The sequence below is a fragment of the Lonchura striata genome, chromosome 3 (assembly GCF_050655825.1).
Source record: "Lonchura striata isolate lonStrDom1 chromosome 3, ASM5065582v1, whole genome shotgun sequence".
In the NCBI taxonomy this organism is placed as follows: domain Eukaryota; kingdom Metazoa; phylum Chordata; class Aves; order Passeriformes; family Estrildidae; genus Lonchura; species Lonchura striata.
Window position 1 is genome coordinate 66,002,287 of NC_140705.1, and position 18,475 is coordinate 66,020,761.

At 37.9% G+C, this 18,475-nt stretch overlaps 1 protein-coding gene across 4 annotated transcripts in view; it reads left to right on the top strand.

The window, feature by feature from the left end:
- Positions 1-18,475, top strand: part of LOC110468846 (SAM and SH3 domain-containing protein 1) — a 526,394-nt gene that overhangs the window by 332,862 nt on the left and 175,057 nt on the right. Inside the window, exon 1 of one of the 4 annotated variants that reach the window (XM_085575385.1) lies at positions 3,275-4,122. The exons of the other annotated variants lie outside the window; for them this stretch is intronic. Coding sequence (XP_085431511.1) covers positions 4,078-4,122 — 45 coding nt within the window. The 5' untranslated portion in view covers positions 3,275-4,077. Of the gene's footprint in view, positions 1-3,274; positions 4,123-18,475 lie in introns of those variants that run through there. 4 annotated transcript variants of the gene reach the window in all.

The following is an 18,475-nucleotide window of genomic DNA, read 5'->3' on the forward strand; positions in this document are numbered from 1 at the left end:
ACGTCCCATAGCGAGATGCATCCTGCTGTAAGGCAGCAATACCAGGTACCTGTCAACACTGATTTGGGCATAAAGCATTAAGAAAGAATATCAGAGTGCTGATGGCACATCCTGGAATATCTTCCCCAAGCTGTATTCAGGGGATGTAATCAGCAGTCACAAAACAGGCAGTTGTAATTAGGAAGCAGGACACTGGCAGTCACACACATGTGGCAGTGCTGTGGCCCAACTATTTATCCTGATGGTGTTAGATGTTGCCCTGTCATGAGAGGATCTGCCTGTGCCCTGGATGAATGGGTTTAAGATTTTTATATCAACATTCAGTATTCAAGTCACAATTATAGCGCATTTTGAGGGAGCAAGTTCGGAGCCACAGTGCTGTGGAGACCAGATACTTTCTACAGTGATAATCTCAGTTTTGTTACTCTATATGGGGCACTTAAAAGTAGTTTTGTTGGTGATCAGTTTTCCTTCAAAGAGCTGCAGGGGACATAGGACTCTTCTGCAAGTTAGCTGCAAGTCAGCTGTTTGCCTTAAAGGAGCACGTAATTTGGTGTTAGTGAAGTCCAAAATTATTATCTGTCATGTTAATCAATGCATAGACTTGTTTCAGCAGCTAGAATTTCACATTAGATTCTAACTTTCAGACTGATGAGCTTTTGTGCAATGCTTCTTCAGTCAATAAAAGTCCATCTGCAACCTTATTTCATGTTGCAAACCCCATACCTCCCCAAGTAAATCAGATATGAAATCTTCCTCAGTTTGTTAGATTGGAGTGATGATTCTGGAGAATAATGTGATTTAAATTTTGGGATAGAGAAATGTGTGCATGTTGTATTGAGAACAATACTATTACAGTGGACTGTCTTAATCACCCACAGGATAAGGAAATTTTGAAGTGTGAACACAGTGGGTAAAGAAGGCCCCTCACTGGGGTAAACTGCTCCACTTCCACAGCTCAGAAAGGAGTATGTGGCTGCAGGAACAAGCTCTGCTTCAGAAATAAGGCATGAAAAAACAGAACATACTTGTACTTACTACAGGAACCAAACTTCAGAGCTAGATGATGAACATGTGAAAACGTTCAAACCACGTTTTCTGAAGGGGATCAATATAAAAGAACTTCAGGAAGGGTACATAAAGTTGATTTACATTGCACCTTTCTCTGGCTTACTGCAGAAAAATGTAATTGAACTTCAACTGGTCTCTGAATTATTTGGCCTTCTGTTAAGGCAGCAGAGAAAAATCTCTGATATCTGATAGATGTTTTTTATGATCCTGATGAAAGATTTTATGTTGTTTAGCATGAAAACCAAGAGATTAAAAAAAAAAAAAAGAAGAAGAAGAAGCAAAGAAATAGACTTTTAAAGATGGTTTCTACCATGACCATTTCACCTCTGTGGTTTTCCTTGCTATATCTATGCTGAGTGCCAGCTTACAGGATCCTGCAGTGCACAAGCTGCCATCACTCACCCTTTGGTGATCACTCTTCCATCCTCCCTCCAAACATTACTTCAAAACTAAGAACTCAGTCACTTAGCATTTACATCACAGCTTCTCACCACAATATTTCTAGCTGTAGAAATTGTTTTCTCATTTTTTAAATAACTAATCCAATATGAATTAATTCTCAATGTAAATTAAGTTTCATAGCACAATCTTAAATGCATCTCAAAATAAAATGACAAAATAAAATAAAGTAACATTATCATGGTAATGTAATGCATCTACAAAAATTTCTTAGCACTTTCAGTGGAGACATATTCCCAACCCACTGGGTACAATGAACATGGTTCAAAGCAACAGATAAGGTATTGGAGATATTCTGTTCATAACTGGAAAGCCCAGAGGATTAAGGATCCTTTGCAGAAAGACAAAGATGCCTATGTTCCACAAAATGCCAGAATTATATTAATTTGCTGAGTTGCAGGATCCAGAGAATAAAGCAAGAAAAATGTACATACTGATAACAGTTTGCTAGTTTTTGCAAATCAAAAACCTTGAAAAGCACTTAAAATAGATTTTTTGCTGAATGACATCCTTTGAAGTTATTTATATCTGGACAGATGCAGGATGATCAGTATCCTGTTTAATTTTGTTTGATAAATAGAACATGGGAACTATTAACTGGGCAAAAAAGTGCTGATTAAAGGTCCATCTAAATTTATTCCACATTGTTTGGGGATGGCAGAGATCAGGATACTGAAATCAGGTAGCTGGATTGTAAATTTGATAATTGTGTTAAACAGCCCAAGTATATCCCAGGCCAAAGTGTGCAGTCAGAGTCCAGTATGGATATTTTAGTAGCGTGGGAAACTTTATTGTGTGTAAACATGGCATTTCTCTTCTCCTTTTCATTTAGGACCACTGATCTAATTAAATACTGTCTGAGAGTGTTATTAGTTCAGGTTATGGTAGCATAGATTTATGCTTATATATATATATATATATATATATATATATATATATATATATATATATATATTAGATGTTGTGTAGAATTTCCTAGGCTGCAAGAAAGCAGAAGGTTTTTCTTATGTTCTCAATTAATCAGGCTGGTAGCATTACTGCTCTCTCACCAGTGAAAACCAAAAACCACCGCATAGGAGTTTCATGCCCCAGCTGTTGAAGGGTCGCCCCAACCATGAGGCTGAAGTGCCACAGGCTGGCCCAGCCACCTCCCACCACTCCAGCCCCAGCAGAGGGTGGTGAGGCTCCCTTAAGAGCCACTCCTAGCTTTAATCCCTGTCCTTACCTAGTTTTTCCTGCCTGTTCCTCTGAGTTGTGAGAAGAACCTGCAAGCACAGCAAAGGCATCAGAGGAAGATGTTAAAGATAGAAGCTTGGAAGAAAACATGAGCTTTTAAATGTTAAAACTTGTAGCTGTGGAGTTCATCTTGATGCATTTTCCAAGGCAGTAAGTGCTGCAGCACATGCAGTGCTCCCAGCTCATTAGGAAACGTCAAGTGGTGTAGAGGGAATACTACCTCAGACCTCAGTGTGTCAGAAAAAGTAAAAGCTGGCCAAGGAAAAAAGGTTATTCAATGAATCCGGTGAGGGTTGATGGTCTTGTAAAGGTCTGCTGCAGCATTTATTTGCTGATGTCTGTAACTTGAAAGATTTTGAACCTTCACAAGGTTTACCTGTCAAGGCAGCTGACATAAGCTTTAAAGATTGATGAAATAAATGACACATCTTGCACTGGAGGCCCCTACCTATCAGGCGGTCATTAAGTTGTTATGGATTTCACCCGTCTTCCTCTTAAGGCAGAGGTTTGTTTCTAAACTCTGCCTGCTCAGGCGGGTTTACGCTTCTGTGGAAAGGAAGATACAGCTTTTAGATTTTCTCAGCATCTTGTTATCCCCTTTTTTTAGAAATTTACCCTGCAAATTCTTCTGAGCTTTTCTTGGCACTTGAGGGAGGAGGGTGTAAATTGTTAAAAGTTGCAGTTATAAACCTATTTAAATACCTTTTTGTAAGTTCTTCCTATCACAGTAGTTGTGTGCATTAATTTGGTAATGCATTGTGGCAGACTCTATGTTTTTAATGTGTGGCTTATGATGAACTTTATCATATTTATATATGCAGCAAGCAGGAATCCACAGTTACATTCCATATACAGAATGTAATTTCGTACACCTTAGGGACTTAAACTTCAGAAAGTTTTAAATACAAGCCTCTGGCTTGGAGCTGTCTTTCTTTTGGCTGCACACAGCACCCAGTAGAAGTTTGTATCTGGCTTGTCGTTTTTGAGGTGTGGCAGACTTAGAGATGGTAATACAAGTAGAAGTTTTACAAATGATTGTGTTAGAGACGTGTATGAATCCCTGAGTTCCTTTATTATATGTTGTGTGAGCATTCAGTTAGCTGAGGCATACTTCACTTTTGAATCATAAGGAAAATGCCACTACCCAGCTTGCTTGCAAACTCGCTCGTTTGCTTAGAAGCCTCATTGCATCAGCAAAAACAACAGTGCGTGTTTAGAGTGCTCTGTGGAGCACTATGTTTCCTTTTCTGCGTTCAGTAATTTAAATGATTGGAGTGATACTTTTCACAAGGAAGAAATAATTTCATTGTTATGGATCATTTTTCAAGTGAAACTGAGTTTTGGAATAAAGTGATGGTGAGTAAACCATGTGAATGGGGAAAGGGATCTTTATTGTTCTGAGTTTTATTCAGCAGTTTCTGAAAAGTAAGATGGAAGTGATTTTGCTATTCTCTCTGCAGGGTTATATATCTTATTAAGCGGAAAACATAATGTAGCCATTATAGGCAGTAACAGACATGTTTGCTGTTGTGTTCTGTTGGGAAGTGGAATGTGATTTCTTTTTTAGTATCAAGATACAAATCTGATTCACAGTTAGTTCATATGGCTTTCAGAAGAATCTGAAAGGGAAACACATCAGGTCATTAAACAGATGTATTTTGTCTAAGCAGCTGCTTTTAAGATAAAGTATAACCCAGATTTTCAAAATCATTTCTGGTCTTGACATTTAAAGAGGTGGGTATTTTACTTGAAAAAAAAGGAAAAAGAAGGAAAAAAATAAAATCATAACCTAATTTTATTTCTGATGGGGGAAAAATTTTTAAATGTTACTAATTATGATTATTCTCTTTATCAATACAGTATTTTGCATGTTCTGTAAGTAGCTGGGTTTTTTTTTTCTTCTTTCTTTTTTTTTTTTTTTACTATCAAAATGTAACTAATATTTCAGTTGTTGAATTACTGATTTTATCCAAAGAGACACTGTGGGTTTTTTAAGTCCTAGTTTTGGCTATAAGAGCAGAAAGGCCAGACAGAATAATGCTGCTTATGTAAAGGGGGTTTACTTATATGCATAGCTGCAGGTTAGGACAAGTGAAGTTTATTGTGCCTTCTCTTGTTGCTGATGGTAATCAGAACTTGCATATTAGCCTGACGAAAAGGAAAAATCAACTGAAGGCTTGCTAAAGTAACTTAAATAACACTTTCTTCTCTGAGGGAGAAAGGGAGCCTGATCTATCTGGTAAAGCTTATAATCAGCATGTCTGGCTTATTGTCTCAGGTATTGCCACAGGCAGCCTTAGATCAGTTTGAGGAAGCCACAGTACAACCCATTTTACTTGCTTACAAGGGGAATTGTTCTTTGTTCATGTGGTACACTATTCCCACAAAATCTTTTTGTTCCCATATTCTTAAAATGTCAGGTTTTTTTTTTTTTTTTTACTCTACTGGTGTATTTAATCTGATGGCACTGTTTCAGCTGTCTCTAGGTCTTTTCTACATGGGCAGCACTGCAGTTGGGAGAGCATGATTAATATAAAACTTGTTATTTGTGATGGCTTATTTGTAGTTCCTTGTTTTAAAATAGGTGACTAACGTAACCATTTGGCTGTCCCACTGCTGAAAATACAGGAGTACACAAACAACCTGCATATTAGGGATGTATGAGTTAAGGTAATCTTTTTCCATGTAATTTAGCTAAAGTCTGCAAGCTATGAAGTTCTTAATTTTTCTGTCTTGTATATGTGATTTGTGCTAACATCATTAGCTCACAACAGCAGGTTTTCAAGTGGAAATTATTGTCCTGTTGAACCTTTAGGCTACAATAATGTAATTAATTGTAAACCAAGAGTTTTATGGGTAAAGACAACCTCTGTGGTTGTCTGAGCATATATATTGAACAGGTTCCCATGCATGGGAGTTACCTTTGCAACTTAGTTATATCAACTTCAAGTCCAGCGACCACTTTGGAAATGTCTCCTGCATGCTTTATTTGCTTAGTGGATTAAATATCTCTTTAGAAAGTAAAACTAGGAGAAAATCTCATTTTGTTCTTTTTTTTTGCAGTGACTGGGGGTTTTTACAACCATTTTCCCAGAACTGTAGCACTTCCATCATCATCTCAGATAAGCTCTCTCTGCCAAGAGCAGAGCCCTGCTCTCAAGACTGAACTTTAGAAACATCACATGAAAAAGTTGCAATGAAATCTTCTGTCTCTGGGATTTCCCATTTCTTGAAATTAAAAATGGGACTGTGTTTGTGTGAACATTGTGATTTTAAAGAAGTATTTAAAAAGAAAGGTGCCTGGAAATATTGGTTGTAATTTCAAAAGAGAACAGCAGATGCTTTGCGTTCCTGTGGAGGAAGCTAGCTGATTGTCATGAAGAAGATATGCTGGTGTTCACACGGGTAGAAAGGTTTGCAGTAACACAGCATGAGCCAAGATCTGGAGGGGATTCTCAAGTTGCCTGGCAGAGTATCTCAGCACTGGAACTTGGTGAACTGGTTCCCCATGTGTCTTGACTATGGGGTTATCCAGCCAGCTTGGTGAGAGTGAGTCAGGATATCTGGTCTTTACTGGCTCATTGGTCTGAGCCATATTCCCTGTCAAAGATAGAAATACAATTTGAGGCATGCTGGATGTTTCAAAGTCAGTAGTGGACCCATTCTCCTGATCCACAGGCATTTTGCTCCCTCTTTTGAGTTTTAGTAACAACATACATAGTAACAGAATGTGGCTTATGATGTCAGGATAGAAATGGTAACGGTGGTAGAAAAGCATTTAGCCACAAAGTCATTTTCATTGAAAACTGAGAATGGTAGGAACATCACTAGAGCAAAACATCTGTTTGATGCAGGGACACCAAATCCTGTGGAAAAATTGGGTTTTTTTTCCTTTGTTTCATATTAGATGCTGATTTTCTGCTTCTATTTATATCCATGGGTTGGGTCTAGACTGTGATTCTCAAAGGATGATGAATGTGGAAGGTCTCTTGACTTCCTTCATAGCTGCTGGTGTCCTGAGGTCAGAAGTCACTCCTGTGCTCTCAGAAGTGCACTGCCTTCCTTATCATTGTCTCATTTCATTTGGGGTGCAGTAGTCACAAACAAAATCTCTTGCTGATGGGGATTTTCTTCATGTAAGTTCAGAACCACTCTGTTATGCCATTTGGTGTCAATGTATGGTTTGATACAGGTTGAGATGGGCACAGAACAGGAGTGTTAATTGCCAAGTCATGGGTTCTATTATGGGGTCTCTCTAACCATATGAACAGAATGTGCCAGTGTTTGCTCCTGGCAAGTGCAGTGTCCCTCTGCTATGATTTTTGGGGTGTAGTTCAAAAACATGGCTCTGCAGAACTGTAAGTTAACTGTGTGTGTTGTCAGCTTCACCACACAATGGGAAAAGTGATCACACTTTCCTTTAATTAAAGTGCTTGAAGCAAAAAGATAAGATAAACAGTTCTTTAGAAGTAACAAAATAGAAGCACTAGCAGGTTTTAAACATGAACGCTGAAGAAATCATGGTTTAAAATGAAAGCAACCCTTAGCTGGGGCGCAGCAAGGGAGTGGACTGCATCTTCTCCTTGTTTCTAGTTCTGGGCACATTGACTGTATGAACTTCCCTTACCAAGCAGAAGTCCCATCCTTTTTTAGAGGCCTGTTCTTGTCTGAATATAATCCACCAACATCTGAAATGCTTTATGCACCACTGACCAGGTGGAAAGTTCAAGTTTACATGCATGAAGAAACTGCAGATCTATTTGCATGATAAGCCACAATCATGCTGGTTTTGTGTAGTTAATTAGTGATAGCAATATATTATTCCATAATTGCATATAGACTTTTTTCCCTCCTAATCATCTCTCCCATTTCACTACCTCAGTTTATATTTTGTGTCTCTTTCCCCCCATCTATCAATCTGAAAATGCTATATCTGCTGCACACCTATGTATATTTTCTGTTGAGGTATCCAAATTCTAAAAATCGAAACCAAATGTTAACAGGTATTCTGTTCATCTGGAAGTCAATAATTTTTTTAGCATCAGTTGAAGACTATATTCTTCCCCAGAGGAAAAAAAGAAAAACATATATATTGATGTGCTTGTGCTTTGCAATAATAATATTTGTCCATGTGAGAAAGTGTGAAGTTTTTTTCTCCTACCACGCCATATGGCTTATGACTATTTACAATCCAAACAGTAACAGCTGCTGCTGTGTAAGAGAATCCATTCCTCTGAGCTGGAGATGCGCTGAATAGGGAATGACAAAGTATGTGTCCACAGATGTATTCCAAATATCCTCATTTACCACTCAACATCCTGTCTATCTTTCTCCTCTTGGAAACCAATGGAGCTTTTTTCTTATATTCATAGCTGCTGGGGAGAGCTTTGACAGCTTTGTTTAGGAGTTTGGGAACAGATAGGGAAGCAGTGTTCAATAGTGACTATCCAAATGTGAGAAGTCAAGGACATTCTGGTTGGGTGCTCAGCAAAATGAAAAGATGAATCATGCTCTTAACACCTTTCAAAGAAAAACCAATTGACTCTCTAAATAGTTGACTCTCCTAATCAATAAATTAGAAGTTTCTAGTTGGAAGATTAAAATAAGTAGTCTCTAGAATTTTAAAATATGTGTCACTTCATGCCCTTCATTGATGGCATGCTTAAAGCTTGGAACTTCATATTACAAAGATGTATTTTGCATTCCTAAGATGGCATGAGTAATTTTGAATTCCTATCAATAACCTGTTTGAACCTCTTTTTCTTTCCTGCATTTTTCTGCTGGCCATTTTGGTAACTCCTGACTTTTTGTATCAGGCATTGTAAGAAAATACTTTCTCTTGTCAGTTCTTCCTGCCAGTGGCAGGACGGCACTTTCCAGCTATTACACAAGTGATCTACCTGCCTGGCCTTTACCTATAGTGCTTTCATTGCAAATGGCATTTAAAACACGTCCACACCTGTCAGCAGGTTCTCCCAGATTTGCACTAAGTTGTTCATGTACCTGCTCTTTCCCAATAGGTTAGACAATTGGCACATTATATTTATTATGACTTATCTCACAAAAGCATATTCCAGGGAGGATTAAATGTTCAGCAGGGTATTCCCTGGACATATTCTTCCTGTCACACAATAATCTAGCAATGCTCATTAGGAAAGAAGAATTGCAGGTTTCTTGCAGTGATTGCTTTATCTGCCATGAAGGTTTGCTGGTAAATAAAACCCAGCGGATTTCGTCCAGCTTCAGAGTGTGTTGAAAGCAGCTATGAATAGAAGTGAGCACACCTTCTAGCAGCATTTTCTGTTACACTGAACCCTTCTGATTGAAAAGTCTTAAAATTAAACCAGATTAATTCCCTCACAGCATACAATGATATATAACATTTGCATTTCAGCTTTCTTAATGTATCTGCAGTAGTCCTATGCCGCTGGGATTTTTTTTCATGTCAAGGATACAGCTACCATAGAAACAAAATAACTAAAAGGAACTTTCTGAGCTTTACAGGTCGTTAGGCTGGCAGCCCCAAGTCTCACTGCTTCAGCAATCCTTTAATTTAGATGCCCTTGTGGTCATCTTACAGAGACATATTTTTAACTTTAATAGTTTTTTTTTTCCCCTGTGCTTGGTATGTGAGTGAGAGTCTAGCTCAGACTCCACTTACCAAGGTCAACAGCCTCTCCTCACCTCTCCTCATGTACAATAGATGCTCTGCTGCCATGATGGCACTGCTTGCTTACAACTTCTCTGTCATGGCTGTGCAGTAACCAGAAGGGTTTTGAAATAGAGACCCCACAGGAATGAATACACCCTTGTGACCACTGATAATGACCTGTAGGGCACAATCCCATGTACCATTTCAGCATATAAGTAAAGTGGAAGTCCAGGTGGATATAGATCAAATCCCTTTATTGCCCTAGCAATGCTGCTTATAGTTAAGGCAAAATCTTTATAAATCTAAGCACTATAATATGGCACCATGTAGTTGTGACTCCATAATTCATGTGCTGAGTCAGCTCATTCCCATGTGAAGAAAGAAGTTACTTAAGAACATGCTCCTTGGTGTGAATTTCATCTTGCTTGTCACAGATAAAAATGAAATTATCAGAAATATTTTTATCAAAAGTCATAAGTGCAAGCTTTATCTACATCAGTGTTACAGCGAAGAAGGTCTAACATATTCCTACCAGAAAAAAATATGTGATAGGTGCCATTTTATCCCCCATTTCTGTTTCACTAGAAGAGAAACATTACTTCAGCTTCCTTGGTACAATGCAGCTCTGCCCGGATTAAACTTGGAACTTCATGGAGAGAAATCAATATAAAACAACTGACAACAAAAATGGCAGATGGGAAGAATTTATCTTTATGAACTACAGCTATGTTTTGTCATGGCCTTTGCTTGCCAGAGCTGTTCTGTGAGCAGTAACAATAGGTTGCATAAACAAATTTAAGGGATTGATGGAATTTGATTTCATGCTTTGTTCTGGCTAGCTGTCTGCTGTGCTAAGTAGAGAATCTATTTCAATACTCACTATGCAAAATTCAAGAAACAGCTTTAAGTATTTACTTCTAAGGTGCTGCCTAGGGATAGCTGAATTTCTTGGCAACTGTGTTAGATCACTCTGTCTAGAAATTACCTGGAGAAAAATTTTCTTTTTGCTAACCTCTGACATGATTTGTACCTTCAATACCAGATATTAAAATCTCTGCTCTTCCTCCAGTCCTGCTCTTAGTTAACAACACTGAAATGAAAATTTGCTGTTGAAAGCTATCTCTGCTTCCTAGCAGGGAACCCATGAGTGGGTTTACCTGAACTGAATTTACACTCATTTCTTTCTGCTACCCCTTGGCTTTGGAAACACTGCAGAAATAAATTGCAGAGGGTCTGTGCTTTACTACTAGCCTTATAAGCCTGTGAAATTTGCCTGTCCTGCACACAGTCAGCCTTGCATACTAAAATTGTTTGGCTTTGGGACTTCATAGGTGTTGTCTGTATTTTGGCTTCTGACCAACAAGCTAGAATCACAGACAGTAATCTCTCAAATCCCATACACTTGCTTAGCATAGCAAGTTAGAGCAAGAAGCTGTATTTGGACAGCATCCCAGTGAGACACCATGGAAAGTATGGAACCGGTTAATGTCAGAAACCTGTACCTTGATGTGAATCCTAGTGCTGCTGAAGCACACCTCTCAGAAACCTGCTTCTGGGAGTCACTCATTGATTTGCCCAGAGACCTCTGCCAGGACCCTGAATGCACTTATGCAATAACCTTGTGAAAGCACACCCTGTAGCATCAGGCAAGCAACTCCAACAGGGATTGTTTGTATGTTTTTTTCTGCCATGTCAGAAAACCTTGAAGTAAAGGGATGAGGTAAAAGGGCATTTGGGGAGGTCTTCTATCTGTATCCTACTCTAAGCAAAGAAAGTCCTGTTCCTTCCATCTCATATGTGTAAGGGTTCTTCTTTCCTGTGCTTCCACAGGCTGATGATATGAGGTCTCATTTTATTGGAAAATACAAGGTAGGGATAGTAAGACAAGGCAACAGCAGAATCTCACAAGAGAAGAGTTGAAGTGCAAATGCTGTGTATTCCTCATTTCCCCTGCAGAAATGTCCATCTTAGCTCTGCCAAAGAGCAGGAATACCAGCAGTCAGGAAAGCTCATCAGGGCTGAGACTCTGGGATCCTCAGCCCCCCCTGTACCACAGGAGAAGAATTTTGGGTCATTTCCCCTAGTGTGACTGTTACTCCATATCTTAGTAGCACAAAACAGTCAATCAGTGGCCCAAGTGAGGGTCTGACAGGCTGAGAGCTGTGCACAGGCAGATGGGTTGGGAAGACTTCAAGCATCTGCATGATCTGTTTTAATGCAGGCAATTTTAGATTTAAAATGCACTTGAACAATCATCCTAGATTAATTCCTGTAGCATGAATTGCACTTTATAGTGCCATTGAACTTATTATTTCTTCAATTTTATTCCTTTTACTGTGCATTTTATCTGGAAAAAAAAATTACTGTTCCCCACTTTGTACTGTCACTGGATAAACTTACTTTCTCCAATACCTCTACTAAACCAGTGGTGCAGATCCTATGTTAAAAACCTGCAGCTGTTACAAGAATTTTGTCTGTACATCTTCAAAATCCATCTTTTTCCTCTTGATTTAATAGTCTTCTAAGCCATTACTTCAAAAAGGGATGTTGCCTATTTTTACTTCTCAGGTTCAGTAGCTAAATGATAAATGAATCTCAAGAGAGAAAAAAGCTGAAGATGATGAATAGAAGAAAAATGTTCATTATTAGCTCAGGCAGAAAATGAATCCCTTTTCAGAAATTCAGGAAGTTGATAATAGTGGATTTTTTTTTATCTAGATGATTACCCTCATGACAAATCTATCACTTTGCCTTCTCAAACAAGTATGATATGTTTTGTCTTTTTTTTTCTTCTTGACAAGGGGATTCATGACATAATGTCACCCTGTTGGAAAATGTGTATGTTTCTGGTAATTACTGGAAATGATGATGCTCTTAATTTCCATATTATGCAGGGTGGTTGTGATTAAAAAGTTAGACACTGACATGCAAGAAAGTGCTAGGATAAGTCTGTTAATTTCTCTTAGCTGTAGCAGATATTTCTCTGTGAGGAGACACACTACTTCTCCTGTGTGCTTTTTTTTAACTGTGGAACAGCAATCCCTGTACAAATCAGAGCTGTGATCCCTCAGAGATGCTGATTTTTTTTGCCCATCTTTGGTGGATGTATCCCATCCCTGATGTAAATTTGTTCAGGAGCTCTAGGGTATTTTTTTAGTATTCTTACACAAAGCAAAAAAAAGACCAACAAGACAAACCAACCAAACAAACAAAACCAACAAAAACAAAAACAAAACAAAACAAACAAACAACAAAAAAACTGTCTTCTTAGCTATTTCCAGGTTTATATGGACACAGAAGTGAAACTCCATCTAACCACCTCCCCCCACAGTTATCTGCTGCAGTGGAAACTCAGGCAGAGAACAGGGTGCCAAACTGTCCTTCTTATCTGTAAATCAAAACAGGATCCCTGCCTTCTTAGACATACCCTACCTTTGCACTTCAATTCATATTTCTCTCCAAATTGATCTGTTAAAAAATCAAAGCCCAGGGTGACAGAACCTCTCTCTCACCATGTGTACTGGTCACTCCTTGCACTTAAAGAATGAAGTTACAGCTTGTGTTAAATCCTGCCCAACCCTTTATAACTCCTCAACCACATTTAACATGTCACATCTGGCCACCCTTAGGCGTGGTCGGCATCTTTATTCAAAAAGTGTGATGGAATGCTTACCTAAAATGTTTGCCAAACTAAAAAAACAAACGAAGCAAAGCCAAGATTTAAGGCTGCTTTGGGAAGTGGAAAGAGAGGCTGGCAGCAGGGCTGCTTCTGAAAACTGCTGGGAGAGGAGTATTCAGTAAAGGAAGAGGAAGGAGAAGAAGGGATGATCCTCCCACCAGTATGTCAGAACAAGGCAAGGTTTATGTTAATGGGTTGCTGCAACACAGACAAATCCTGAGAGCTTTTTGAACTCATAAAAGGATTTTTTTCTGATTTTTTTTTTTATTAAAGGAATACTTCTCTATTCATGGTAGAGAAGTAATTTTTAATGCAGTGAGAATTTATGGTATTGCAACATTTTTCATTCTCCAAGTAAGAGGAAGAGCCTAACTCCTGAGAATCATTATAAATTCACAAATTAAAAGTAATTAAATAAAAAATTAATCATATCATCTCCTTGTGTTTTCTGCCCATTTCCCTTCCATTTTGTATCTTGTTTTGCCATTTTTTTTCATTTTAAATTGCTAATCCTTAAAAAATATTGCCATGGGAAATACAGATTTATGCAATAAGTGCTGTTCTTAGTAAATGGAAATATTTTATAAACATAGGATTTGTTTATTGAAAAAAATTTGCAGTTGACTCAACTTTACTCTTGAAAATAGTCCCTTTAAATTCATTCAGAGTGCAGGTAAATGGCCCTTGGTCATCTCTTTCCCTGGACTATGGTTAAGGAGTCTGGGTCCCGTGGGCTCAGAACACAAGATGAAAATGATTATGTAGACTAGATCACAGTATAATCTAGCTTGATCAATGGCACTGATTTTTGTAGCATGTGGCCCAAAATGTTCCAAAATTTCCTATCCAGGGCAAAGGAAGAGCAAAGAAACCTTGTGTTAGTGCCTAGATGAAATATCAGTAAGCCACTGTGTTATAATTGAATGATTGATAAAGGAATAACACACTATAAAAGTATATGAAAAAGATGAATACTGTTCAAAAAGATTGCTATGCTAATAAAGGGCAGGTTTTGCTCTGAACTAATTATAAAATCCACCTCCTGCAAATGACTGAATAGGCTCAAGTTGATTCTTCCTAGAATTTCTTTGCCGTTGGTTATCTTTTAGCAGGAAAGTTCATTATGTGCAGTGTAGTAGTATAATGAAAAGCAAGAGAAGGAATTGTCATCAGTTCAAGAGGATTTCAGTGTTTTTAATCTTGATGGGCTTTCTGGCAGTTTAATTTACCTTTCAAGCATGCAGAAAATGTATTTAGATCTTGGATGCAATGTACAAAAATTTCAAGCAGATGTTTTTAGCCTAAGCAAGCACCAGTCAAGAGAAGACAAGCTCTGCACATACGCTCAGGAAGCTGATGTGTGATGATCCCTGCCTCTGTTCCAGGGTGAATCACTTTGGCTTATTGAAAAGGCTTTTTCAGGTACAACTGACAAAAAAATCCATTCTGATATCGTTCCTATGAAACTGTGAAGTACAAAGAGCTGTAGGGGTGGAGTTGGTGGAAACACAGGACAGCTGAGCCAGAGAAAGTCAAAGACCCTCCATCCAATCCTTTGCTAGGAAGGTAGTAGAATGCAGTTGGTGCTGCATAAACAGGACAGATGTGTGGCAACTCTCTCAAAAGGTTTATTTTTCTCCTACAAGACCCTCATTTGCAAAGTCACCTTGCTTTCACACAGCTTTTGTCTGATCTCACCTCTCTCATCTAGCATCAGAGGCCTTTTGGTCCTACCAAAGGCTGCCTAAAACTTGTGCTGCCTGAAAGAAGCCCTTCTTTATCTTTCTAAAGCATCTGTTCACCATCTAATTTCAAAGCATAGCTGAAAATCTTTTTTGTTTGTTTTCTTTTCTCCCCCATGCCAGTGCTTTTAAATTTCTTAATCACTTTGTTGTTGTTTAATTTGTACATTTTTGGATGTGGTCCCTTCTTTTGAGAGCAAAAAGACTGCCTCAGGTGCTGCCTTATGCGTGGCAACGTATATCAGAAACTTATTAGTTAATAATACTTAAAAAACACCCCATGCAACATCCTCATTCTGTTTAAATCAATGTAATGATTTGAACCTGTTTTGTTTCACCTAACATAAAAGCACAAGAAAGAAACCAGTTCTTTACGAAGATGAAATAGTTAAGCCTGATGGTTTTCACACACATCAGTTGTAATCAATTTTTTTAAGATTTTTTTTTTTTCCCCTAATGCTATATCTCCCCTTTCTGAAAGTGGGATGCTTGTCATGACTCTGTAATTTGTGGCATACAGAGAATTTATCTGCTCCTTAGTGCGTGGAAGAATAACTTTGATTTTGGTTTCCTGTCCCTTACCTCCCCCTCCACCTCACTTTTTTTCTTCACCTATATTTATACTAACAGTGACAAAATAAGAGGAGTTACCTCCTACCATTTACTTCAAGGCTTAAGAAATTGGGGTACATAACCAGTTGGGTTACACATTTCAGTTTATGGGGATGTTTTTATTCTCTCAGTTTATAGACTGAAGTCAGGAAATGCCTTCCTCTTACAACTAAGGTTCTTAGAGACAAAAGAGGAAGGGCAGCAAAGCTGGTGAAGGGGCTGGTGCTCAAATCTTAGCAGGAGCAGCTGAGGGAGCTGGGGGTTTTTATCCTGGAGAAAAGGAAGTTCGAGGAGAATTTTATCACTCTCTGCAACTACCTGAAGGGAAGGTGTAGGCAGGTGGGGATTGGTCTCTTCTCCCAGGTGACAAGTGTCAGGACAAGAAGGAATGGCCTCAAGTTGCACTAGGGCAGGTTTAGAATGATCATTAGGGAAAAAATATTAATGGAAAGGATTGTAAAGCATTGGAACAAACTGACCAGGAAAGTGGTTGAGCCACCATCCCTGGAAGTGTTCAAAGAGTGTGTGGACATGGTTTAATGATGCACATGGTTCTAGGCTGATACTTAGACTCAATGATCTTAAAGTTGTCTCCTTCCTTAAAGATTCTATGAGTCTATAACCCTCAGAACTTTTTATTTCCCTTCTCCCTCTGCCACTTTCTCTTCAAATCACTGGTCCAGACATTCTCATCTCAGCCAAACACATCTTTTAAATGGCATGCATACATGCCTGATTTTTGAAAGTCATTTTTCAAGTAAAACTGATTTCCAAGTAAAATTCCCAGTCTTTAGTGTGGGAGGGAAAAGCCTTGAGAAGAGATATCCAAACAGACCATGCTAAGTTTATGTCAGACACTGCTTCCCCTGAGCACCTTCTGAGCCATGTTACTTGAGCCTGCAGTGCAGCTTTCCTAAACATTTTGCCATGTCGCTGGCTTGTAAGTTACTCCACTAAGTATGTTTGAAATCTCAGACAAGACAAACTATATTTTCACCAGAAAACTGAAAGTTTTATCTTATTCCTCTATAAATAGGTTTTTTTTGTACCAAATACTTTTCTTCTCCTACCAAGTATTTGGGGATAAAAATCTCCTTTTAAAAATATGTTAATAATTATAAAAATAAGCATTTAGGTTTTCATAGTTCTCCAAAATGCTTGAACTATGAAAAATTCATCCTCCAAAAACAAGAAGTATAGATGATGTGAGTGTAAAAGTAATTGAAGTTGTAAAGGTATGAAAACCAAGAAACTCCACTAGAAGTATTTGTGCAATGTGATGATTGCTGTTCTTCCCTCTGTAACAGATACCAGTGGCTGAACATCAGGGTTTGGATGTATACATACACTCAGTTGCTGTAAAACTTGTCTTACGGAATCCAATAATCCTGAGAATTCAATTGAAAAGTTTGGAAAAAAATATGTGAATATTTGAGTTACATTTGTGCCAAATAAGATTTCTGCATCTATTGTCTGTGCCGTAGTTTAGAGGGGAGGAAATCTCATCTAAAAGCAGGTACAACAAGTATGATTTGCCTGAGTTTCTTCTTTGAACTTAGAGAAAAATGGTCTCCACCTAGGTGAGCAAGAGCCAGCTGCCTTCTTGCTTATACACATGCATGTCTGGTCCTGTAGAGCGGGCAGAAACTGAGCTGATGCACTGAGCAAGTGTAATTTAAATAACAGGTTTAATTATACTCGCTGAACTGGAGTGTCAAGTTTGTGACAAATGTGTCATAATTTCCACTGCACCATATAGGGCCAGCAAATGTTGACCAACAGGTACTGCTTATTTTGTTTTTTTGAAGTTTTGATTTAAAATAACTGAGATCAAACCAGTTCTAAAAACAAGATATGCCTGCACTGGATTCTTAAAGTTCATTCATTCATTTTATCAATTCATTGTTTTTCATGGTACATATTCTTAGTAGCAACAGAAGTTGCAAAGTAATTGCTATGAAAAGATAATATGGTTTTAAAACACAAAGTTTTGAGTGCTAGAAAAAAAAAAAAAAAGAGAAGTTAGTAGCTTTTGTGCAGACTTAAATATTGTGTGTGGTGACAGTTGATTTCCTGGATATAAGTGGTTGTCAATAATCACATCCTATTCAGGGATATGTCATCAAACAGTCTAAAGGCTAAAAGCTATAAATTTTCATTAATCAGCCAGAGCTGTATTCCCACAGCATTTACAGCATTTGACAAATCTGCCCTTAAATCTTCCCTTTTGTTTAGGTTATGAAGGAAGCCTCTTCTATTAAAATTATTTTGCCTCTGGTTAACAGAGAATAATGCTGTTAATAAAAAAAAATGGTTGCATAAGCAGTTTATTTTTAGAAACCATTTTCTAAACATTTCATTTGTTTTATGTCCATTACCTACACTAAAAATGAATGGAAATTGGGAATTATGTTTTAGAAATAAACCTTTTTTCCTCATTAAAATATACTTTAGGCATTTTTAGGCTCTCTGGAGAATTAAAGCAAATAGCTGTCCTCAGGAGGACCTTCATTTGCTTAAAAGTGAGGATTTTTCATTTTGCTTTTTTACAGAATATGGTAGTTTAAAAGAAGTTATTCAAGCAATATGGGTTGTTGAATTCCTTTTCCTTTGTTTTTCCCAGCACCTTTTGCTTTTCCAAAAGAATTTTCAAAAAAACCACTTCCATGTATTTAAATATTTATTTGGTACTGTTAAATCAGTGTTAGAAATAAATAAATTACTCCAGGAGATACTTTGAAATTAAAAACCTGTCAATTTCATCTTGTCCTCTCTAATTCAGACACACTTTTTCTGTTCCCTTGATTTTTCTTCCCTGTTCATCTCCCCTAAATCTCTGGAGAATTTCAAAGAAATACGTTGATGACTGCAGGATTTTTGCCTTGTTTCTACACTCCAGTATTTGAATTCAAGAAATAGGTTGTATCTAATCTGTTCAGTTTTGATGCCTCTGATGTCAAAACCCAAGGAACATAAGAATGGATGCCACCTTGGTCTCTTCAAGATGAGAAGCCCGTTTTGTAT